Consider the following 25,928-nt stretch of genomic DNA (forward strand, 5'->3'; position numbering starts at 1 on the left):
GAGCTTGGGGAGAGTGATAGTGTGGAATATGTATGGAATAAACTTTTGAGTGACTAACGAACTTAATTTAAGGAACAAAGGAAGTCATATCTATTGTGGATGTTCTCTGCAGTATCACTCTAATTTTGTGTCTAAGACAAGTTAATCCATTAGGCAATAGTTATCTTGCACACAAACGCGCGCGCACACAATCTTTAAAGCTATCTACTCGCAAATAAATGTTATTGATTCCAATGGAACTTCCAAGTTCACACTCCTGCGCATACCCCATTGTATCTGTCCATAAAGTTAGCATCCCTTTTATTGAAATCAGCGATGAGAGACTTTCCCCCCAAATAAATGAGCTTAGGATAAGGATGCCCATGGTCTAATGCAATATCGCTCTTATTGGTTGTCATCGACGGCTGGTATTCAACAACCACAACAACCAACTGCTCTGGTTCAACTCGGTTGTGTGCGGAACAACTCATCCCTTTAACAGCAATGGGAATTGTTGGAGGGCCGCGATCCTACATAAACGAAAGTTCAAAGTAAAGTGATACTTTACTTCCGATTGCCATCTGCCAATAACATTAAAAAAAAGTTGGGTGTATATATCTGGATGATTTGGGCAACGGTGCTTAGGAAGGCATCAGAGTTAACTTTCTAGTATGCCTTAGATGTGTATGTGTGACCAAGCGCCCAGACCTTATTTAAAACTTTATTATGCGAAGAGTCGGATTAACAAACCGTGAGATGTGGTGGTTGGGGTGTGACCCCAGAAAGGGGACACACACACACACACACACACACACACACGTGTAATGCACTTAAATTTCTCAAGTATTGCTTCCATATAATCTGTAGCAGGAAGCCTTGCTTTTTAAAGGGGGCGGGGAAGAGACAGAGAGACACAGACACAGACAGACTGCTCTTTTCACGCTGTATTACATTTGTAGAAATATGTTAACATCCCTCAATACGAAGGAACCTGGTCCCCAAAGAAAGAGAACAAGGAAGATTGGGGTTGGCTAGGTATGAGGAGGGGAACCGTGAAGTCCAGAGACTGAATCTGCCCAAAGTTGCTATTCGTTGTCTTTCATATGTGTGTGTGGAAGGGGGGGGCACGGGGGCCATAACCCTCAGTTGGCCCAGCATGGGTGTGCGTGGTGTTTTTGTTTTCATTTTGCAAAGAGATGCGTTTATGCATTTATGTTGCGCTTCGCAAAGACGCGGGACTCGGCTCCAGGTAAGACGGATCTTAACTTTTTCTTTCTTTCTTTGGGATGGTCCGGGGAAAAAGCAAGCATCCATAAACAGAAAGCAACAGACTGGAGAGAGGAAAAAAGTAAACTTGGAGTAGATCACAGCAGCACCTTTTCAAACACCGCCCCCCCCCCCCAGCAATCATGTGGAATTTTGGTTTATCTCCAATTCTCTGCTACGCTTACTTTGGAATTACCTTTAAAAGTTAAAGTTTTGGCAGCCGGCAAACCTAAGAGTGTAAGAGTTTTCCCCAATTTGCATAAATATCACAAACCTAGTTTCAGCCGAAGTGCTTATTACCCAAGTCAGTTTAAGGGTGCCGTTCTCCAGAAGTCACTTGCGAGCAAGTCCCACGGAAACTACTGGTGTACATGTGGTTATGTTCTAGGAGTTCATCCCAATTGCCGAAATCCAGCTTCTCGGACTGAACTGGGTTGTGGGCCGTGCGCTATATGTCAACCATGGATATGTTTATTTATTAGAATTAATCTGTGCGAACGCGTTACTGTTGTTATTCAAATACCAGCGCCGCAATCCACAATCTATTTAAAGTCCTGCTCTAGCTAATTGGACTGTTCCGGAGTGAATTGTTAATTGCGGCCAATATCCATTCATAGATTTACAACCCCAATATTAAGCATGTAGGTTTGGAAATAAATCCCATTGATTTCAGTGTCATTCGCTTCCGGGTAAGCCTGCTGGTAGGCCCTAAGTAAGTTTTGACGGGATTAAAAGAAAAACAAAAAGCATTTTACAGTAAATATCCCCAAAGGTAAGCTCTACAGATTTCAGTATCACTCGTTTCTAAAACCTGGGGGTCACATTACTGATTTTAAAGGCTTGGCGTGATTATTTGGGAACAAGTCTCATGACAGAAATGAAAGTTTGCTCCAAGTAGACCCACTGAAATTAAAGGACCCCGCTTAGTCATGTTCATTCAATTCAATGGGTCTACTCTGAGTAAAATTTAGTTGCATACCATCCAGAACATCATTCTATAGGTAATACGATCAGGACCCAGCTGTAATAAGCGAAACAACACACAATTTGCCCAACACAAAATGTGGAAGGGTAAACGTGGTTTTCTTGAGGCGTTTCTCCCCTTCCAAACTTCCTGACCTCTTCCTCTCAATCGGGAACTGCTGCCAAATGCCAAGGCATAAACTTTCTGGCACAGTTCGCTGCCTTTTTGCTGAGTATAAATATCCGTTACAGGGCCTTAGAAAAGCAGAACGGGCAGGTGGGGGTGGTGGAATCAAGTCAGGTTAGGGGGGGGCGATAAAGCAGCAGAAACTTTCCCCTTTCTCTCGATTCACACGACAGAATCAGAACTCCAAATTAAGATGTTTTGGGGAAACTCCTACCATGTCAGCATGCAAGCGAGGCTCTGTCCTGTTTTGGAAGAACACCCAAGGGGCACACATAGATCCAGATTCGGAACAGACTTCGGAGGAAAGAAGCCGCACAGTTTTAAAATGGAACTTAGTTCCATGAAAGCGGCAAAGGGGAGACTAGGCTCACTAGAAAAGGAAGTTCCACTCAACACAATGAGGGCACACTCGCAGGTAAGTGGAGAGAGGACCGCCGCCTTTCCGATGTTCTAATGGTTTTGCTTCGGAGCACATGTGCTGAGAATCCAAGGAAGGGTGGATCAGAGCAAAGGTCCATCTGGGCCAGCTCTCCAGAGTACCATTTAGAGAGGCCGGGGAGCATTTGCCTTCCCCAGGCCCTAATTTCAGGCTACGTGTGATAATTTCTCAGGAGCACTGTATATCTCCGAAGACAGATAGGTAGACAGACAGACAAACAGACAGACAGACACACACACACACACACTATCTCAACAAATACTCTTCAAATGCAGTCTTGGGTTGTTGTTGTGTTATCTTGATTATTTGCAGTTTAATCTTGAGCATACAGGAAAGCACGTCTTTGAATTTTGCTATGCTTCCTGTCCCGCATCTGAAGGGTGCCTCCATTAACCTAAAATGGTGTCCTTCCCTGCTCCCTGTTTCCAACGGTGGTCAGCTAGATGCCCCTCTCAGGTAGTGATATAGTTATTTACGGGTGAATCGCCAGGATCATTCCTCCTCTGAGCCATTCTTACGCGATCTCAGCAACAATATTAGCAATAAAGTCCCAACCCAACAGGTAAAGTCCTACCAAAATTATCCTGGAAGGCCCAGGAGAAGTGTTTAGCACAGAGGTCACGAATCCGGCTGGAAAATTATCTGGTTGAACTGGTTGAGAAATCTGGTTGAACTGTTCGGGAAACTGTGCAAGAGCACGATTCAGATGCTACTTGCACCAGAGGTCTACTTCCTAGATGACCTGTGTTTTCACACGAGACAATTAAAAGTGCCTTTGAGTTCTTGATGTGGGTGTTGTTAGCGCAGAAGAAGAAAAACGAATGTACGTAGCTAGAGTTTACAATCTCATTCTAGACCAATTCTAGAGTAACTCGACTGAACCTCAAAAGACACCGTTCCAGAAGACCTTAGTGCCACGCGTGGCGAAACCCTTCAGCTACTGTTAATATAACCTGTTTAAGCTTCTGCCTGCATCGTTTAGACACCGTGTAAAAAACCGCACAGCTTCGACCTTCTGCTGAGTCACCGCCAATAGCCCCAATGGATCTTACTTCTCATGTAAGTGTGAGAACGACATTGTGTCATTCGTTTCCCTACACTTTCGTTTAGGTCTGTCGACATACCCAATATCTATAGACCACAGGTAATCCGAAACTCCCGAAATTAAAGCATGCTGGTCTCATCAGGGTTCAAATTGTCTTAAAACTAAGTACTTCTGCCTAACTACATTGAAAACTTTTTTTTACTGGGTGGAAAACTTCTGCCTACAATTTTCACCCCCACTCGGATATATTCTACTTTGCGCAGATTGCCGGCCAATCGTAAACAGATTTGTTGGGAATAAGCGCTATTTATATAAATGGAAATTAATCCAATTTCCTAACGCATCTCCCTGAATGGTAACATACTGGGCACAATCCACTGGGAAATCCTATTCTACAAGCCACATTGAAGCTGAAGCACACATTTAGGTTGCAATCCTAAACACACACTTACCACAGACTAAGCCCACCTGAATACAGTTGTTGCTGTTGCTGTTACTACTACTACTACTACCCCGCCTTTCTCCCAAAACCGAGACTCAAAGCGGCTAGGAGCTTACATTGTCAATAGAGCTGGCGCAGGAAAATTTCCTTTATTAAGAAGTACACCCAATGGGTTTAACTTAATTCCATGTTTACGTAACAAGTGGGGTGGTGTCGGGGCGCAAATGTGTCTCTTGGATACTTGCTCTGAACGGGAAGTCCTGTCCTAAAATCGTAGTTTTGTGAGGAATACCATTGTTTACACGCAGAGAAGGGAAAAGCAGCCTGCACATGTTCAGAGTCCCTCTGTCTCTCGTGGTTAGGGTGAGTGAATGGAGTGCCAGTTAATGCTTATGTAGCTAAATAAGTGTTTGTTAGAAGAATAGATTATAGGGCTAAACTCTCCCTGATCCAGATTAAATCCTGCTTTAGGATGGGATGGTTTATGATAGCAAAAGCCTGAGGTAAGGGGCAAAACTTCTGTTTGTATGAACAGTACTGCTAATTAATACCGGAGGATCGTACAGAGAAGGAAAACAATTAAGTATGAAACACCTGCATAAAGAGGAATGAACATTTCTGGCAGCCCAAAACTGTTTGTATGAGAGGCTGGCTGATTTTATGTGATATTGGGGGGGTGAGGATTGCAGATATTTTTCCATGCGGAGGAGTCGGGGTTTCTTATTCAACTGGTGCCTTCAGTCTGCAACTCTGGGTGTTTCTTATTCTTATTCTTTTAAATATTTTAAGACTTAAGGTTGCAGCAGATGACTACAGATGTAAAAGCGTTAAAGGTTTATATCATATCATTGCCGTAAAATTAAAGAACAAGACTTCACGTTTGATTGTTGTTCTCTTTAAAAGTTCATCAAAGTCGACTTTCAAAACCATATATATATATATATACAATGGCCTAGGTACGAAAACGTTCGTTTTGGTTGCACGCTAACACTAAATCCACTCGGGAAATTCTCCTACACAAGCTTGACTGCGATGAACGAAACCTGTACAAATGTAGTGCCCTTGTGCCCTTCTCTTTACTTTTTTTGTGGAAGTAGCGGCGGTCTTACGCAGGAGACCTTCCTATTCCCTAAAAACGAAACAACCCCACCCCCGTGCTTCCATACAAATGGTTCGAAATTCAATTTTCTCCTTTTAAGAAGGAAAGTGTGGCAAAGTCCAGATAAATTGTATCATTTGAAAAATAGTAGGAATATTAAGTAGTGATTTTGGGCTGCCCCAAAGCTCTGCGCACGGTGGGAGAAGGAAGAAGAAGTCAGGGCTGACATCTGAAGCATCATATATACTTACTCAGAAGTAAGTTCCACCGAAACGGGGTCCAGAGTAGGGGGGGGGTAATTTACTGAGGAGCAGCAAAGGGGAAACCTGAAGCAGCCTTGTACATTGCTCATTTAGTGTAGATGGGAGCTTTTCTAGGTCAGCCCTTCCTGGCCGACAAAAGGTAAAAAAGCAGACAAGCAGGAGGATCTATCTATGTATCCCGCCGGGAAATCGTCCTTTATCAAACTTCACTGAAATGAAGGCAAAAGAGTGCTGTAGTGCTATGCTTGCGCAGGAGATCTTCCCGACAGATTTTACCCACGGGGTGGGGGGTGGGAGGTCCCTTGATAAAACTGAGCTAACAAAAGACTCCCATAAAGTTAAGGGGAATGACTGGAATACTTGAAAGGAGCACTTCCGGCGTACGAGGAAATGGACTGTATTGCCTGCCAAAGATCCTGCCACAATAAAGGAGCAAGCCCTTTAAGCGCTCTTCCTGTCTTTATGGTGGGGATCTCTGTGAACGAGACAGACACACAGATTGCAGATCTTTGCCAATTGGGTGTTTCCAATGTACGGTTATCTTAGTTACTGAGAAAGAGGACGGGGAGAGATCTGAGTTGTGTGGCGGCAAGTGGAGGGGAATGAGGAACTTGGAAATGTTCTCCGGTGTGGGAAAGAAGGAAGCAGGAGGGAGGCGGGGTGGGGGGAAGAGAGATCGCTTTGGTTTTAATCATAATCCCAGATGTGCAGAAGATTATTTTTTCCATGCCCCGGATTATGAAAACCAAAAGAAGGGAGCCTAAAAAAAGTTTGGAATCACCTATGCCCTCAATCCGGTTTCAACCTGAGAGCCCTTGATTAAAAGCATGGTCTCCTCCTCCTCCTCCCCGGAGCAAGAGGGACGTTCTCCTGCGCAAGCCCCGCCTTGGAGAAGTGATGAGCTCCCATTCACTTCAGCGAGGCTTGCGCAGGAGCAGGGGTGCCAATTTGAGTAGAATATTTGGGGGGCCAGGTAAACCCGCATAATCGATCGCATGACATGGTGCACACTATTTTATTGGCAATGCCCATCAACTTTTTTTGGGGGGGGAGGTCAAATATTTTATTGGGGGTCCCCTCGGCTCGTAGGAGTTGGCTGCTATGCGCAGGAGAACTTCCCGCTAGATTGATTCGCCTTCCTCTCTCAGCACAAGTTTCTAGGTCCTCCGCGCTTCTGCTTGACTGCTGCTGAGCTGGAAATTGCCAGAGACTTCCTTTTTAGCCTCTCTCTCTCCCGCGAATTCACTGCCGTGCGAGAGACATTTTTAATTAACAGGCCCTGGTGCGCACTCACAAACCACAGTAAAATGCTTTGCAACTTCATCTGGCGTAAATCTAGAGCGAGGCCGGGGGTGGAGCTTCGCAGCGGCCTCGTTTGCTTCCAAGATTTGCCGCGCGGCCTTCCGCTGCGCCGTAAATCCGGCGCTAGGCCTCTCTCGCGGCCTCCCCGTCCCGCCTGGACAACTGGCGCGGCGCTTTGTAGGCCTAGAACGGCTGTCACCGGAAACCGTCAGAATTATCTCCCCCCCCCACCGCCAACACACAGAGCAAGCAAGCGAAATAATAATAATAATAAAAATAATAAGTCGAGGCGAATAAACTGGAGTAAATCAGGTAGTTTTATGTTCTTGTGTGTTAAAAACGAATTCCCAACAACGTGAAACTACCTAATTCACCAAGCAGTTCTAGTTCATTCCTGTGTGTGTGTCAAAGGCTAACGAGGCTTCCAGGAAAAGCCCTCAGAGCGGCCATTTTGTTGGGCCTCACATAGGCGCGGGCGCTGACTTACTCGCTCTCTCCCGCCTTAATAGGAAAGCGTTGCTAAGGAACAAACGCCACAAAAGGACTCTATTCAAAAGCCAAATTAAAAAACAAAACCAAAAAACACAACACCCCACCATTTCCCGAAAACTACTATTCAAATTCTTTCCTGTGCGTGGTGTGTTAAAACGGATCTGTCCTGCAGGACTTTACAAAGCGGAGGGCAAACGCACCAGGGGGAGACACTAAAAATGCCGTTGACTTTGAAAAACAGCACGCTATTTTCGGGTCCTAAAGTTAAAAGGGGAGGGAGAGGGAGTCAGCGAAAAGTGTTTTTATATAGAGTTCAGACAGAGTGGATTTGGCAGTTTAAGAAACGGGTGTGTGTGGGGGGGGAATAGGGTTCCTTTCTAGAGCGCGCATGTAATGCAGTTCGAACCACAACGAACTACACAATCAGAACACAACTCAGGAAAGTTCACCTGCACAAGCCCCATTGAAACGAAGGGGATCCGAGTAAGAACCGTGGGCGTAGCAAAGGGGAGGGGCAGCTCCCCCTTCATTAAAAAAATCAATCAAAATAAAATCAATCAAAAAAAAAGTCATGCCTCCCCCAACAAAAATTCTGGCTGCGCCCATGGCAAGAACATCTTGGATTCTGCCTTTGCTCTATTTTTTTAGGCTGCTATCCTAACCTCACTTACCTGGGAGTAAACCCCATTTAATTCAATAGGGCTTAAGTCTCTGAAAACTTAAACACTGTACTCATCTGTAGCCTTTGCTTCCTAGGAATAATTCCTTGACAAGTATTTTTAAAAGGTTAGCAGTATTAAAATGTTGATTGCATTTGAAATACCGACTAAAAAACAACCCCATCCTGCCCTCTTCCCTTAAAGGGACTTGCTCAGGAAAAAGCCCAGTGAACTCACAAAAGTGCTCACCCTTTGAATTTCTTTCGGAGGGAAAGCAGGGAAGGAGAGAGGCAGGCAGTTGCTGGCATTTAAACTTGCCCTATCTGAATGTTGTTCTACTGTGATATAGGAGGCCCTGCTCTTTAATCATGAGGTTGCGAGGGGAGGTGGTGGTCACTTGCTGGGGGAGAAAGCACTTTGCACCTGCTCAGAGGAATTTTTCTTTTATTGTTAATTCATACTCACCCCCCCTCCCGTTTGAAATGAAAGCAATCATCAGAACTGAGCCCTGACTACCTCTTGGTTAAATAAGGATTCTAGGTGCAGGTCTCTCTCATACATACCCTTTCAGAGGGATGAGGATTCATGCTTAGATGTCCCAACAAAGGCAAATTATATTGTGATTATGCATTAAATCCCTGCCATTGCCACCTATGATATGAATTTCTGTAGTCTGAGGACATCATAGTCTCTCCCATTTACTCTTTATCTATTTAGAACATTAAATCTCCCCTTTCTGCCACTATGGAACCCAAAGCAGGAAAGCAGAACACTAGCTATCCAAGTCCTGTCTAGACCCAGATCTTTTTAGCTCCAGCACTTAGGTCTGGGGTAAAAGAAGTGTTTTGTATTATTAAATAATGCAGTAGGTTACTGAGTATGAAAACCCAAGCCACAGTAAATTACCCCCTTGTGTCAGATTTTTTTCTTGCTCAAATTCCCATGGAAGTTCCTTCAAAAGCATTTACAACTCCCATTCTTCTCGATGGTCTCACCTTTACACATAAGAACTTCTCATTGAATATCATCTGGGTTATTTACGACGCCAACTGGACTGTGTGCCTTTTTACTGCCTCAGGCTAAAAAAATATCTCGTGGAATGTGGGTGTGCATGTGTGTGCTCCTATGATACCTTTCATTTCAGCCTGAGGAAGAGTCCTGTGAAACTGAAAAGCTTGCATAAGTCTATATTAACGTAAAATGATAGATGTAATTCTTTCTGCATCGAACCTTTTGAGTTATGTTGACAAATTCAATAACACTATTCTAAGAGTGGCAGCCAGAGACATATTTATACCTGTAGAATACATCAAACATACAATTTTGCTACAGGATCAAGTTTAGCAGCATGATTATAGCCCTGTTATTTTGGAAGGCATGAATGCTGAGTCGGACTGGCTTCCCTGGGGTTTTAGACTGGGATATTACTTGGTACAGAAAGCTAATTCACATTCATGCTTATCAGAAGCATTACAGATTTCCTGTCACCTCAGGTTATCATCCACACAAAGCTTCTCAGTGGAATCAGTTCTTACATTAAATAGTTCTCATCAAGGGTTGAGATATCTACACATCTACATGCATGTGTGAACTCCCCCCTCCCCCTCACATTTGTTTTAAATGACACATTTAACAGGAAGATAGGGAAATAACTCAGTATACTTACTGGGAGTGAGTTCCTTTAAAATTAATTGGAATTGCAGCCCTATTGAATGCTTAGGATAGAGGAGCCACATTAAGACTGGCTTCCAAATACTGCGGAGGAAATATTGGTTGAATTTTTTTGATGCATAACTGCATAGTCATTAAATTAATAATTTAAATTAATAATTTCTTCTCACAACATTTGATTTTTGCCCCCAAGGCAAAATAATGCTTTTAAAGAAAGCATAGGGTTAGTTAACCTGTGGCCCGCTTGATGTTGCTGGACTATAGCTCCCATCAGCCCCAGCCAGCATGGCTAATAGCTAGGGATGATGGAATTTGTAGTCCAGTAACACCTGGAGGTCCACACCTGGCATAAAGCAATGTCTATAACAAGCCTGCACTATTTTTAAAAATTGGCTGTTCTAAATACACTTAGCAGAAAGCAAGTTAATTGAACTAAGTAGAACTTACATCTGAGTAGATGGGTTTGGGATTGTCCAGCAGGCCTCTGAACAACTACTAGTAACACTCCAATAGATGCCTCTGTGTTCACAGAGAGAAGATTTAAAAAATATATTTCATTAATTTAAATTCTAGTGGGAGATTAAACAAACCTTTTCACCTAAAAGAGAGCTCTGTCAAAGGCCCAAGCTTGTTAATTGATCACAACCAGTCAGTTATTCAAAATATTAGCATTTTCATTACAAGCTAACTAGAGGCTTGTGTTAAAGATGTCTATGCTGATACAGACTATATATTTATTGTTGTAATTTATTGCATCTCAGTCCTTGTGAGTCTTCTGTGGAGAAGCTTTCAACCCTGTATCATGGTGCTCTCTTTTAAACACCATTCCATTGCATAACAGATCCCTGGAGCCAAAATAGTAAACAAAGGAAATGATGCAGTTCCCCCACTGAATGTCCATGTTGAAATGTTAAGATAAACATCACAATTATGGGGAGGGGGCTAGGGTATAGAAAACAGAAGAGATATAAGGCCTAGGCAAATATAACACTTTTAAATAATGGGCTTTTGTTGTCTGCACAAGTGCTAGCTGGCCAACCTTAAAATTTTCGCAGCAAGACTGTCACTACTTTCAGGTGGGAATCAATTACATTCCAGCAAATTCAGGTTGTACAGTTACAATTGACTGGGACAGCTTGCACAACAAACCCACTTCACAAAACATCAGAATTTTTCCTATAAGGAAAGTGAACACACTGAAATGTGTGGGATAAACATTTGGTTTTTGCAGCATCATCTCATCTCTCTGCGAGCAAATAAAAATGAATGCTCATTAAATAGCCAGTGTCATTGAATATCTCTGCAAACAAATCAGGCTCAATAAACAGGTAATCTGGAAATGCCCATAGGCCCATTGACCTTACTATATATCTCCCTGTAGGACTGATTGGTGAAGGAATAAAAAGCAACAGTATAGTAAATGGGGGGGGGGAGTCAGTGGAGCAAGGCCAGTCTGATCATGGACTAGAGACAGCGAATTCTGAATGCAATTTTGGGAAACAAAGATTGCAGAGTTTTCCCAAATAAAAAATAAAAAATAAAAATCTCCAAAAATCAAAATCTGTGCTTATCATGAGCATATAATTCTGAAATACACATGGCTGTGTGGGTATACCAGAGCTGGGAAACCTTGCTGGGAAACATAAGCCCTTTATAAGCTATCAGTTCATACTTCTGGGAAGAAGGGTACGTCCTTCCACTCCACATCCCACAGCAGGTGGAAGAGACAAGGGGTAGTAGCAAGTGGAATGGGTAAAGGGATGACCTTGTCCACTTTTGGCTCTGTCCCCCCCTCCCATTGCCAACATGGAGCCCTACCCACCAACATATTACCCCTGAGAGATTGCAGGCCACATAAGAAATAAGGTTGCCCACCAACAGGACTGGTGCACCCATGAGGCAAGCTAAGGTGACCACCTGAAGTGGCAGGATCCACAGGGGTGGTAGGGCTTTATCCCCCCTCCTGTTCCTGTTGTAGATCTTCACCCATCCCTTCTTCCCTGACAGAGGGGGACAGCATTTTGTGGTCAGCCACAGATGCCCAAATGTCTGCTGTATGCACTCATTAAGTGTATTTGAGAAAGGACTGTAGCTCAGTAGTAGAGCATCTGTTTGCATGCAGAAGATCCAGTTGGGCTGAAAAAGATCCCTTGTCTGAAATCCTGAAGAGCTGCTGCCAGCCATTGTAGACAGTACTGAGTTAGATGAACCAAGGGTCTGACTCTGAATAAGGCAGTTTCCTGTGTTCCTATGTAAATAGGTAAAGGTAAAGGGACCCCTGACCATTAGGTCCAGTCGTGGCCAACTGTGGGATTGCGGCGCTCATCTTGCTTTACTGGCCAAGGAAGCCGGCGTACAGCTGTGGCCAGCATGACTAAGCTGCTTCTGGCGAACCAGAGCAGCGCACGGAAACGCCGTTTACCTTCCCGCTGGTGTGGTACTTATTTATCTACTTGCACTTTGACATGCTTTTGAACTGCAAGGTTGGCAGGAGCAGGGACCGAGCAACGGGAGCTCACCCCGTCATGGAGATTCGAACCACCGACCTTCTGATTGGCAAGCCCTAGGCTCTGTGGTTTAACCCACAGCGCCACCCACATCCCCTTCCTATGTAAATACATGATGGCTATTACAACTACTAGAAATTGCCTAAAATTTGAGTCAATCTATCAAGCAATACCAAGCATGGGTATATACACTCAACTACCTCCATATGAGGGGACGCGGGTGGCGCTGTGGGTTAAACCACAGAGCCTAGGACTTGCCGATCAGAAGGTTGGCGGTTCGAATCCCCCCGACGGGGTGAGCTCCCATTTCTCGGTCCCTGCTCCTGCCAACCTAGCAGTTCGAAAGCACAAAGTGCAAGTAGATAAATAGGCACTGCTCCAGTTGGAAGATAAACGGCGTTTCCGTGCACTACTCTGGTTCACCAGAAGCGGCTTAGTCATGCTGGCCACATGACCCGGAATCTGTACGCCGGCTCCCTCGGCCAATAAAGCGAGATGAGCGCCGCAACGCCAGAGTTGGCCATGACTGGACCTAATGGTCAGGGGTCCCTTTACCTTTACCTCCATATGAGAACACGTCACATTATGCAAACCATTATTTATAGTGGACAAATGCAACCTTCCATTGGGTCCCCTGGACTCTTCCTAGGCCACACCACCTCTCCAGGTGACACTCCCCTGTGACCCTGCTCTGCATCCTTCTTGAGTGCTTTTGTCAGGCTGGAATGTGTCCTTGAACTGAAATAATGTTTCTTTGCTTGCTTGGGTGGAGAGAAGTGTATACCTCTGACTTTTACATGGCTGCAAGGAAGCCTAATGTACAAAGGTTCCCATTGCTCCAACCCACTTTGGATCTGGCCCTACTCACCACTGGTATGTGGCCTCTGGAAGGCTCCTTAGGAGCAAATGCAGCCCTCAGGCTGAAAAAGTCCCCCACCCATGCTTTAATGAATGTCACTACCTGCCACCATAATTTGCCCAGTTACAGCTCATATTCTAACTCATCACATGTGACAACTCTTGCTCTCTTTGAATCTTGACATTCTTTATGGATTGTCCTATTATGGGAATGGAGAACTTCCAGCACCTGCACCTTTGTATGCTATTTCCTTGAGTGCTTGCTTATGTTAAGAACTAGGCTCCGTGACCTGAGTTTTTTTAAAGGAGCTATAAACATTCCTATTGTTACGGATTGTTACGGTATGCAAGTAATCATGATATGCTAAAACAAAAAAAATTCCTTCCAGTAACACCTTAAAGACCAACTAAGTTAGTTCTTGGTATGAGCTTTCGTGTGCATGCACACTTCTTCAGATACACTCTTCATGATATGCTGTGCTTTGAGAATGCCAAACTTCATTTTTCTGTTTGTTCTGTGCGTATCTTAATCTTTTTAATATTTCCCTGAGTAGATGGAAGGAAAAACCCCCAAGAATTGTCTCATGTACCTTACCTGAAGGCTAACGTAATTTTTAGAGGCCCTGCTTCATGTCCTACTCTTTCAAGAACACCATACAGTGGTACCTCAGGTTACACATGCTTCAGGTTACATACGCTTCAGGTTACAGACTCCGCTAACCCTGAAATAGTGCTTCAGGTTAAGAACTTTGCTTCAGGATGAGAACAGAAATCGGGCTCTGGCGGTGCAGCAGCAGCAGCAGCAGCAGGAGGCCCCATTAGCTAAAGTGGTGCTTCAGGTTAAGAACAGTTTCAGGTTAAGTACAGACCTCCGGAACGAATTAAGTACTTAACCTGAGGTACCACTGTACTACTATAAAAGCCGTAGTCAGGGATATATCTGTGCCCGTCAAAAATACACTCATCTTTGGTCACAAATTTAATTTGAACCACCGGATTCTAATTTTGTTATTCTGAAATAGGTAAGTGTGCAGTGGAGCCTCTAATGTAGGTTTTTAAGACGCACCTGGCTCCATCGATTCCAGCAAATTTCACTATTTCAGTTGTCTTTAGGAAGACAGGGCAAGTGAGTACTATGTAGCAGATGGCATTCTGCTGATGCTTTTTGTTGCTTTGTTTTTCAAGCTAGCTGCTCATATTCCAATTCCTTTTCATATGCTCGTTGTTGTTTTATATTGTTTTCATTTGAACTTGTTAGCTAGCTTGGCTGCTACTTGTCACAGAAAGGGAGGGTAATATGATTTTTTAATAAATATATATGTATAAAATATGTAGAAAGCATGGTTTATCAAAAACACAACTGAAGCCAGGACATTTCCCATCCATGATCTCACTCATTCCCTATAGAAAAGACTGTCACATAAACAGCCTCTGAACTCCAGAACTCCAGAAAGGAGAGGCGGTCTAGTTTTGCACCTGCAGCAACCCGGGGCGATCACAGAATCAAAAGACAAATGATGCCCAATTACAATTGAGATATTCGGCTGTGTATGTAGGAGCAATCAAGGATTAGTACTATAAAGTATCAGGTGCAGCCGAACACATACATTAACTCATTTACTCTTGTTACACCTGGAAATGTAGACAAAGTCAAGAGCATTTTTGTGAGGTATGGGGACGTCTGCCTATATCCTACAGGGAAATGGTATCAGCATGCATTTTGCTGCTAGTGAGTTTTATACCACCTCTTATATAATTCCCCTCTATTTCTGATGTTCAGACATGAGTGTCAGGAGGCTTGGGGTTTTGCAGATGCAGAAAATAATTGCTAGGGGGAAAGAAACCGAAAAGGGAATGGTCAAATCAGACCAATGAAGACTGTGCATGCTCAGTAGCCCCAGAATGGTGACCAACCATTGGGCAGAACAAAACAGAAAACCGGAGAGGTGCAATGAAGTATCATGGGAAAAGGTATGGCTGGTTGGAAAAGTGAACAGGAGCAGACAACAACATTTTGTTGCAGATCTTACTTGTGAATTCATGTAAGGAAACAGTGCTTCCTATTATAGTGGCAAACTGAGCAAATGGTATTGGCAGCATGAACACAGGTGCCTTTCTTGTTGTTGTTAGTGTTTTTGTACACTGTTTAAGAGGAATGTTTTAGAAATGCTATAGTAGTAGTAGTAGTAAATAATAATAATAATAATAATAATAATAATAATAATAATAATAATAATAATAATTTATTTATACCCTGCCCATCTGGCTGGGCTTCCCCAGCCACTCTGGGCGGCTTCCAAAAAAATATTAAAATACTGTAGCACATCAAACATTAAAAGCTTCTCTAAACAGGGCTGCCTTCAGATGTCGTGTAAAAGTCTGGTAGTTGTTGTTCTCTTTGACATCTGGTGGGAGGACGTTCCACAGCGCGGGGGCAACTACTGAGAAGGCCCTCTGCCTGGTTCCCTGTAACTTGGTTTCTCTCAGTGAAGGAACCGCCAGAAGGCCCTCGGTGCTGGACCTGTGTCTGGGTAGAACAATGGGGGTGGAGACGCTCCTTCAGATATACTGGACCAAGGCCGCTTAGGGCTTTAAAGGTCAGCACCACCACTTAATGGATAAAAATAGGGTGATTACTATTTATTTCTTTTACATGGTGCCTTTCCTCTGAAGAGTTTAGTGCTGCCTACAAACCTTTCCTGCCTCCCATTATATCCTCATAGCAACCCTGTGAGGTAGATTAGTTTGAGACATAGTGACTGGTCCAAGCCGTCTACTAGGGATCTGAAGCTGGGTTCCTGAAGCTGGCTTAGCCAGCAGTTTCGCCACCAAACTGCAGTAATCGTTTCTCTCTATCATCACCCTGGTTCAAATGCTGCAGGTGCTGTCTGGCCTGAGTCTTAGTCCAACTCTCTTACCACTGCCTCGCACTGGTTTTCAGAATAGGAAACTGCTACTGCAATAATCAGTAATTATGCCCCTGGCAGGCTCTCAATCCTACCCACTTCTGGGAGTCAACACTATGACAAGTGCAGAATGTTTGTGTTTAAATTCCTATTATACCCTCCCACTACTGGAGGTATAAGCCTCCCATGAACCAGAGCTGTTAAAGCTATTGCTAATAACTGTTGTTGTTTGCATGCAAGGAAGCCCAACTCAGCAACACTAGTGCAACACTGCCAGCATTCTAATTTTTGTTGAAAAAAATTCTCCTGTGCATGAGGATTTGACCCCTAGAGCCACAACAGCTGAACTTGACCTCCCTCTTAATTCCACCTAGATATTATTTTGTGAGAATTCTGATTTGGTGTTAGTCACTGAATATTTAATATGCAATGTCAGCATTTGACATCCAACAATATATCATACTTTGATTTCATTAATTCATACTTCACAGTATGGGACTGTGTTTATTACGATTCCTATTACTATTATTTTATTTATTTATACCTCACCTTTCCCCCTGACGAGACTCAATCTTTAAAATACAATTAAACATTGATATAATTATTTGAATCGTTTCCATGCAATGGTGTTTAGCATTTGACAGCTGTTGTTTGTACGAAGAGTGGACTGCATATCAACTTACTAAAAAGGGAGCAATGAAACCAGTCCATAGCAATGACATTAGAAACAAAGCTGGCACTATAGCAGGATAACAACATAATATGGAACTTTGATTTCACACATTAAATAGAACCATTTTTACTTCCTTGTCTAAACTCTAAAGAACTTTGATACTCTAAGAGGGTTTGGGCTGGAGAGCTTTCTTAAGTCTAATACGAGTGACTTCAGAGGTATCCTATTATTATTATTATTATTATTATTATTAATACCCCACCCATCTGGCTGGGTTTCCCCAGCCACTTTGGCTGGCTTACAATATATCTAAAAACATAATAAAAACATCCATCCTTAGAAACTTCCCTAAGCAGTGCTGCCACATACTTTAGGCAGTCTTGGAGGGAGCCAGAGCTAAGTTATAGACATGGGTTATTCTGGGATTTTTCAAGAAGTATTAAGAGAGAAAGGGATCACACCTTGCCATCTTATAACAATTACCTACATATCTGTAATTAAGGGGAAGGGCTTCAGGGTCAAAGAGCATGATCTGCAGGCCCTCGAACCGAGCACTATTATTCCTAAAATGTAACCACAGCTTTTGAATAAATGAGGATGGGTGGTACTTTGACACAGTCAGAAATGATCTCATACTACAGCTAAGCCCCAAGATGTCAAGGTTGCCACAAGCCCCACTCATTCAGTGACATCTACTCATGAGAAAATGAACTTACTTAAAGCATAACCTCTCAGGTATAACCTATGGAAATCTACATATTACAAGCTGAAAATGAATATTTACATATGTACTTGGGAGGATTCCCCCGTGTGCTTTAAAAAATATTGATTAATTGATTACACCTGACCTTTTGTTGAAAGGTAATACTTTTATAAGCAGTTGCTTGCTTCCTGACCATATTATGAAGGCTGTGGTCCTGTATTTGTTAACCTGTGTGTAAGCTCTGTTGAACTGAACAGGACTTTAGGCTTGCACCGATAAAGCAGTGTGTTTAGGCGGCACTATACAGCAAGAAAAAAAGATGCTGGTTTTGTGTATGTGATGTGGGTCCTTTAAGATTGCCTCCGCTCCTTAGCTGGAAGGGTGGGATATGCTGCAAATAGGTGGTATTTATAGGTTTTAAAGTTAAATAAAATTACTGTACGACTTCCACTTCAGAGAAGATTTCAGCGGGTAATTATAGCAGAGTTAATGCACTATACTTTGTTTTTTAAAAATACACCCCACTGCAGAACATTAAAAAAAAAAATTAGGTGGGCGTATTGCTTAACAAGGAAATAAAGCATAATTTTGGAGGAGGAGGTGGAGAGTACAATTGTAACACCCATGGCAACGAGATGCATAAAAATGAAAGAGTGTTTCCTTAGTATCATCGCCACCTCCAGCTCAATTTCCTTTTTCTCTGGCTATATTCGAGGCTTGCAAACTGAAGCCATTTAACAAACGAGTAAGTCTCCGGGAAGCCAACGAGTTTATAATCGCTGCCCACTTATCATTTGATGTCATACTGACATACGTGTCCTAATGATAACTGAGATGTTAATTCAGGAGGCTGACCTCTAGCCTTCGACCAGTTGTTTCTTCCGATTGTCTGTAAAGCCAGAGTCCTGGTTAACCCTTCAGGTGGCCTCTAGGCGGCGCTGTTTCGTCAAATACATATCTGGGTTTTTTAAGAATTAAAATGGATTAATTTTTTTTAACAGAGACGTGGTTCAGTTATACGTTGCTCTATCATTTCATCCCCGTCAGTCGCATGAACTGGATATAAGAATTTAAACTATTTTAAGGGGGCAGAAAAGGAAAGGGAATGTTCTTTACGCATGAAAAAGTAGTACTGTACTGTACTATATTGGTAGTAAAACAGGGATTGCCCCATCTTTTTATTACTGTACAGTATAAGGTATTTGAAACAGTGCTACGAATATTGTTTTAAAAACCAGAGGAGGGTGAGTGGATGGATCAAACCACTGACGTGTGTGGGGATGTGTGTGGATGCTGGGTTTTATTTCACGTGCCTAGGATCGGGGTGTGAAAGCGCAATCTTATACCTGTCGACTCAGAAATAAGACTCACGGAGGTAAAAAAATAATAATACAGTATTAAGTATGTATGAGATTGCAACCTAGTCATTTTTATCTAAGCTCCCTGTTTTTATACTTAAAGCTTTTTCTTGTGCTTCTTTCGAGCTGAATTGGGAGAGGGTCTGTTGTTTTCATTTACAAAATTACTGTTAACCCCCTCTAGATAGTGCAGGAGAACAAAACGCGATTCAAAATTAAACGCGAGTGAGAAAGAGGCTGGGAATAGGAACATATTTTGGGAGCGTGACCTGGGACAATAGAAATCTCTTTCAAAAATTGTTTGTCACAATCAACTGCAAGGCTAATTCATCTCCCTAATAAAAAACGAAGAGGAAAAATACTGAATTGCTCTTTTCAAAAGCAGCCTCTGAGAAGTCAGCGTATTCAGAGTACAATAACTGTTTTTCTGGTTCAGACCTAATTTGGAACACTGTCGCCAGCAGCGACCAGCCACAAGATATGGCAAGGCAGACATTAAATTTAAACTAAGCAAGTTTGTAGTTCGGTTCCATTTATTAACGGGAATGTATTTTCTTCCTTCGCTCCATTGTTACTCCAGAGCCGCCATCCCCGCTCCACCGCCGAAACCGAGCTGACTTCTGCGCATAGGAATGCACTGGCAGGCTCAAATTCTATGCCCGATTACATGGAAGAAAGACCCATTCCAAGGCAGCCTGACTTCTGAGTAAAAATGCGCAGGACTGTGAGGCTGCAATTCTATGTAAGCCCCCCCTAAACATACACCTCACTTGGAATGAAGTATTTCAGCTGACATCCATTTTAAAGTAGTAAATGTATTTTTTTGTTTTTGTTTGGGGTCAGGGTGCCCAAATAGAAATAAAGCAGGATTAGGATTTTGGCTAAATCGGTAATCTGAACCCTACTTACAAGTAAGCCCTGTTGAGTTCAGTGAGGCTGGCTCCCAGGTGATTGCACTGTGAAAATAGATAGCATTGCTTAGGAAGACGTGATGGAGACAAGGGAGTTATCATAATGTTTGATCGATGATTGATAATGCGCCACGGTTGTTCCTGGAGTTGTACTTCACTAAGGGCAACGCTAAGTTTTACCTCCCGAAAAGTCTGGCGAATGTAGCATTTTAGAGAAGACTGCAAGGGCAGGAAGCTGTGGTTGTGCATTGCTAGGAAACTCAGCCCGCCACACGGATGCCCATGTGAGCATCTTGAGCATCCAAGCTCTTTGAAAAACCATTCTGATCTCTAATAAAGAAATTGAACTCTTCCACTGAGGACCAAGGATGTCAGAAGTGCTTCTTTTTTGCCTGGATCACGCCTGAAAGTTGCAGTCCCATAATATGTTTGTTCAGGTAAATCCAACTGAACTCTTACTATTGGGAAAATATTCATAGGATTAGATTTTCATAGTACAACCGGTCTTCAGTTGTCGGGTCGCGACTGCTGCGTCCCAGCTTGACCTACTAAACTGGGTTTGAACAACACCATTACCACAAAAGAAATACGTGGTTAACATAATTAAAAATAAAGAAAGAAAGAAGGCGGCCTCCAAATACCTGCTTGGGCCAAATGTGGATATCAGTTCTGAAAAGATTAAGAACTCTAATCCAAAGGTCATTTAAAGTTAAGGTATTTTAAACATGCAGCTATTTATTTATTTATTTATTTATTTATTTATTTATTTTAAAGAGCATGATTGAGTTAGATTACAACTATGCAAACGTTGATGCCTGTTATTACTCCTGCTTATAGGAGTCATTAGACACTAGATCATAAACTATACTCCTCTTCGAACGGGAATAATGCTTTCCCGTCAGCTGCTATAAATGCTCAAAACAGAACTTTTAGCCGACCGATCCACGAAAACATTTCATTCAACACGTGTCAAGGTTTTGCAAACACCAGCCCTTTAAAGCAGAGGAAATCATACTTCAACCAAAGTTCACGGCGGTGCTGCATCTCTTGGGGTTTTGTTTTGTTTTTTAAAACTACCCTCTTAAATTGGTTTCCGCATATGCTTCGGAGTTAGTGATTCGAGCAATTAAGCCTTTCTTTAATTAGCACGAGTGGGGCTGTTTGGATTTTTTCTTGAGCAAAATGGTTAAGGGCAAAACCTTATCTTTAAAAAAGAAACGTCATTTAACAGCAGGTAGAGAATAAGCAAGATCGCTTCTTTGAATGTCCCACCCCCTCCATTTGCCATAAATTGGCAAAACGTTTTCTAGAGACTCGTTGGACGAAGCCAATGAGCTCTCCATATGTACGGGCGCATTTTAAACTTTTCTAAATTGGATTTTTTTTTTTAGGAAAAGAAAGGATGGCTGAGTCACAAATAGCTTCGAGGAGCCTTAACGGAAGAACTTATTTCCAGTCTGTTTAGGTCTCCAGAGGACTTATTTTCCGAGGTTTTTTTGTGTTTTGTTTTTCGCCAGCGGAGCAGAACCGCAGCGCATTCTAAGGTTATTTCAGGTTTGTTAATGTTCGCAATAATACCGGTGAGTAAAGATCTTCGTTTGGAGAGCCTAATGCCCACAAGGGAAGACAGATTATAAGGAACGAACATGTTTAATTCCTGCAGATTCGAGGTCGGGGAACACATTACGATTCCTCTTAGCTGACACACAAACCTGGTTGATGTACATTAGTAATGAACAGCAAACGTACACGCTTCTCCTCATGGGGAGTAAGTTGAGGGGGGGGGATATTATTGGATTCAGTCAAGATCAAAGGTTGTTGGCGTCATTAACGACAGCCTCTAGCGCAGGAGGTTTTGTAAAACGCGGGTCATTTCAGTCACTTGAAAGGCTTTTCAAATGAAGCTTTCCTTTTAAACAAAATGCAAGAGCACGATCCGGCCAAAAAGTTAAGCATTAAAAAAGAGAGAGAGAGAGATTTCCAGAGGAGAATTAAGCCTGGAGCTTAAATCGCCCTCGAGGTAATTCCCTGAACTCACAGGTGTCTAACTTCGGCAGGCGAGTCCTCTAGGTTTTCAGCTTATATTCTCAGATGTGGTAGCTGTTGCTTTTCAATCGCTCACAATCTATCTTGCTCTTTCCCCATCACTTCTCTTTATTTCTTTGGTCATGTTTACGGGAGAAGGAGAGCGTGGGGGAAGCAGACCCCGCTGGAAGAAAGGGCCTAAGCGAAGGAGCGGAAAGAGAAATCTAAACCAAAGCAAACGGACCGTAGGTATGATGCAATTTTGTTTCTCCCCCTCGCCCTAGAATAACCCTCCGTCTTCTATCCTGCCTGCTCCTATCTCACGTTCTTTCTCTTTGCCTGCAGTCTCCGGCTTTATGGAGCCAAGAAGCGAAAGGTTTGGTGCAGACCGATTCAAGGCATTTTTATTCTGATTAAAAACAGACAAATCGCCCCCTAAATCCCGTGATGCTTATTTCTAAGTTGAGTGTGAATAGGATTGCAGCTCAACTCTTTCCTAGAGAGCGTGTGCCTCGCCTCTTTTTCTCCGAAGCTAAAGGGATCTTATTCATCCGCTTTAATTCACCACTCCCCCCTTCTCAATCCCCTATTTCTTCTGCCTGTGGAACTTCCGACTGGAGAAGCAAGCTGGACCTAAATTAGACTGCAATCCTATACACGCTTACTTAGGAGTTACTGCCATTGAACTCAGTGAGACTTATTTTAGAGATCATGGGCATAGGGCCTTGCTGTAAAAAAGTAAAAAAATAGATCCTGTCCAATACGCTAAGAATCGGGGTGTCGGAGTTCCCAGGCAAAAATAAGCAATGGGCTGGCCTGTTCCGTTGCAATATCCCTGTGGATTTAAGGCTAAGAGACGCATTTGCATGTCAACGGATAGGGCAGGAGATAATAGGAAGAAATTAGGCACGTAAATCTTTAGCAACCAATTCTTTATATGGAAAGCCCTTAGTAAACTGGGTCTGTAAGGTTTATATAGATAAAAGGAAGGAAAGATGCTTTTTTAAAAAGAGGAAATGCTTTGCATTCCCACTACTTCAAAACATCCCCTCTCTATATATAAACACGCACACCCCTTGCAAGGAAAGAGATAGTACGTCCCAAATGCAATTCCAAGTTAACGCTTTCTTATTGGCTCTACTTGTGCAGGAAAATTCCATTTAATGGCGCCCAGGAGCGGGAGAAATGTCTCCCTCTCAATCGCGCGTGCACCAATTAGGAATTCTCTTTGATGTTGAACGGCTCCATTCCGACGTCCGGCGTACACTTGGGCCTTGGGCGATCGCTGCGCCCCTCCACGGGAAGGTCGCCCTTCACTTGAGCTTGGGTAGGATCAATGCCTTTCCCTTGGTCGCTTGGTTTTCCATTTGACCTCAGCCACGGGTAGGAAAGCAACTTATTAAGTGACAGCTTATTCACCCCCCCTTTAATATTTCAGAATCATTCCGGTTTTTGTCATTATAATAGTTCTGCTACTTTAAGAATATGAGGTGTGCTGGGTTGACGTGCCGTACCTTTCCTTTATTAGTTTCGAAACGTATTTTAGTGTCTGTTCATGCCTTTCTTCTCCCTGAGAGACTGTTCCCTTATAGCGAGGGGAGAGAAAGAAATCTCAGCTACACAATTTTCCTTTAAAGTTAGGAGCAATGTGGCGATTTAAAAAGAGCAACATGAATGGAAAGGGACTCTTTGGGGAGGCACAGACGCGTAAAGACGCACAGGTGCTCCGTACCCCCCAACAAGTGCAAAACTACCATGCTCCTAACCGGATTGCTCCAAGGCATTAGGGCTGAGCTTGCGCAGGAGAACTCCCCACCCCACCCCGCCTTCCGCGCTAGGGCCTTTGTGATTCGCTCATTAGCAATACAGATATGTTGTTGTCGTTTTTAAAAGCATATCCTGCAACCCGGCGCTGGGTTTTTAAATCAAACTTGGGGTGCCACCATGAATTCGGTTGCTGTTCTTTTCTGTCGCAGCTGACTTTGGTGACCCTTCTCTCCACCCCCGCTCCCCAGTTCTTTAAAGTTCCCGCAATTAATTCTTAATCTCATCTCACTCCTATCATCAGCGTAATCACGCCCCAACTTTTTGGGATGCAGTTGACCTATGTGTGAATTTTTAACTCCCTAACGTTGAGGTCCAGGTGCACAACGCCACCTTCCCCCTCCAACCACTTGTTACAATCCGATGGGATTTAACTCGAACCTGGAAAACATTTCCCCCAGCGCATTCGTTTCCTTTCATTTTCCCTCCCGCCCCATACATCCTTCTCTTTCTTTTAAATTTGATGATTCTGATTCTAATAGGATCGAGGCATGGAATATTTTTTAAGTACTGCATTTATTATTATTATTATTATTATTATTATTATTATTATTATTATTATTATTATTATTATTTGCTTAGGACAACACTTTCCAAGATTTTGTCATGCTTCCCTCTCCCAAATAATAGCCCTCTGCTTTCTCCTCCCCACCAACCTCAACGCAGTTGACCCACCTGGTGAAGTTTTGTCTCTTTTAGATAGATCTAAAGACGAAGCTTTCTGCAATAAAATTTTCTCCTCCGCTTCCTCCCCTGCTTTTCCTTTGCTCTCCCCTGGTCCATAGTTAGGTTTCAATAGGATAGACACCTCGTACTCTCTTTTGTCCACGAAGGCAGGAGGAGAAGGTGAAGGACTCCCGCGGTGTAGAGTCCCGTTGGCGGCGGCGGAAGTTAATTCTTCGCAAGGTGACGGCGGAGGAAAGATGCCCAAAGACGGCTGTGGAAGGGAATTGGCCGCGAAGGCTGGCTGCGGAGGACCGCCTTGGCGGACGGAGAAAGCCGGTTCTTTCATCCCCAGCCCGGGGAGAGGAGGAACTTCTGGCTGCAGAGGGGTCGGAGGAAATTTCTCGGCCTCAAATTCCAAGCAAGAGGATTCCTGGTCTTTTCTCCTCGAAGCATACAAGCAAGACGAGCTGATCTTCGGAGGGAGGAACTCATGGTGGGGATGGTGACCTCTCCAACCTGGATGGTGAGAAGGAGGTGGAAGGAACCGCAGTCCGGACTGGGGGCTGTTCATGCCTCTTCCCCCATAGAACCACTGTCCACTGACCCCTCCTCGCCTCAAGCCAACCCAAATTGCAGTGTGAGGCTTTGGCAAGGAGAGTGTATATATAGGGTTCTGAAACCCACCTATTATCCTATAGGGTGTGCGGGTTTACAGGAAAGTTGCGAAGATAACACCCTCCAGGCAGGAGCTTGGCGAAAAAAAATGATGGAATATACCGAGCCACTGTGTGTGTGCGTGTGCGAGAGAGAGAGAGAGAATGTTTAAGGGAAAAGGTCTCGAGCAATGGACTTATCTGTTAGAAAATGCGTCCGCCGAGCTACTTCCGGCGGGCTAGCCAATCCCAGATGGACATGGCTTCTATGGACATCCCCTGGTGTCAATTTTAATGGCAAACTTTACTGGTTTGCGGAGGGACTCATCTTTTTTTTTTTTTAAAGGAACGAAAGAAAATCTTCGGCGCAGACATCTGTAGCTACAAATCCATTCACTTCACGCCACTCCCTCCTCCCCCCACCCACTCCTCCGAAATAAAATCCGTCTGCGACAAAGGGGAGATGAGAATTGGAAAGCCCTTTGAACCCTGAAAAAGCAAACGATAATAATAATAATGCTAATGATTTGTGCGCATCTGCAGATTTATAGTCTTCTTACTTGTGCTGCTTTGCAGTGTCTTACTCACTGCTGCGCCTCGCTACTGAGAAAAGGCCGGATTTATTTTTATTTTTTTACAATATTTGGGAGGAGAGCCTAGCTGGAATCGCTGGGCCCGCTCTGCCCGCATACTTGAAAAACTTGGGGCACGTCAAGCTCGTGCACAAACACACCAAATTTCTGCTTTTAACTAACGATAAACCGGCACCCCTGGCTAAAATATTGGCTTCCAATAAACTGTGTTCCCTGGAAATTGAAGAAGGCAGATGAGCCACTTTCTTATAATGTACTGCGCCTTCAAATGGCTATATATTCATATATAAACAAGAGAATATATAGGAACGCAGTAGGTCATCAGGCGTGAAACACTATGGATGTGAGTGTGCAAGTTTGCAGCCAGTTAGATCTAAATTCCTCCCATGCATATTGTAAAGACTACATATTGTTGTATGGTTTTGTGGTTTTTTTAAATAAAGG

At 43.3% G+C, this 25,928-nt stretch overlaps 1 protein-coding gene and 1 long non-coding RNA gene across 5 annotated transcripts in view; one reads left to right on the forward strand and one right to left on the reverse strand.

Moving 5' to 3' along the window:
* The window catches only part of HOXB9 (homeobox B9), a 37,632-nt gene extending 11,704 nt beyond the window's left edge, over window positions 1–25,928 (reverse strand). The window contains exon 1 of one of the 2 annotated variants that reach the window (XM_081885703.1): window positions 24,248–25,928. In XM_081885703.1, coding sequence (XP_081741829.1) covers window positions 24,248–24,809 — 562 coding nt within the window. In that variant the 5' untranslated portion in view covers window positions 24,810–25,928. The remainder of the gene's footprint in view (window positions 1–24,247) is intronic. The other variant, XM_081885701.1, reaches the window with a different exon arrangement.
* Window positions 272–24,522, forward strand: LOC309355148. 3 transcript variants are annotated; one of them, XR_014162431.1, is made up of 5 exons: window positions 272–1,228; window positions 19,393–19,554; window positions 21,115–21,997; window positions 22,898–23,131; window positions 24,406–24,522. It is a non-coding gene; the product is annotated as an uncharacterized lncRNA (long non-coding RNA). The 3 variants fall into 3 exon arrangements; XR_014162432.1 differs by lacking the exon at window positions 272–1,228 and having other exon boundaries at window positions 17,793–19,554; XR_014162433.1 differs by lacking the exons at window positions 272–1,228; window positions 19,393–19,554 and having other exon boundaries at window positions 19,768–21,997.

This window comes from Podarcis melisellensis (assembly GCF_964234715.1).
Source record: "Podarcis melisellensis genome assembly, chromosome: 13".
Taxonomy (NCBI): domain Eukaryota; kingdom Metazoa; phylum Chordata; class Lepidosauria; order Squamata; family Lacertidae; genus Podarcis; species Podarcis melisellensis.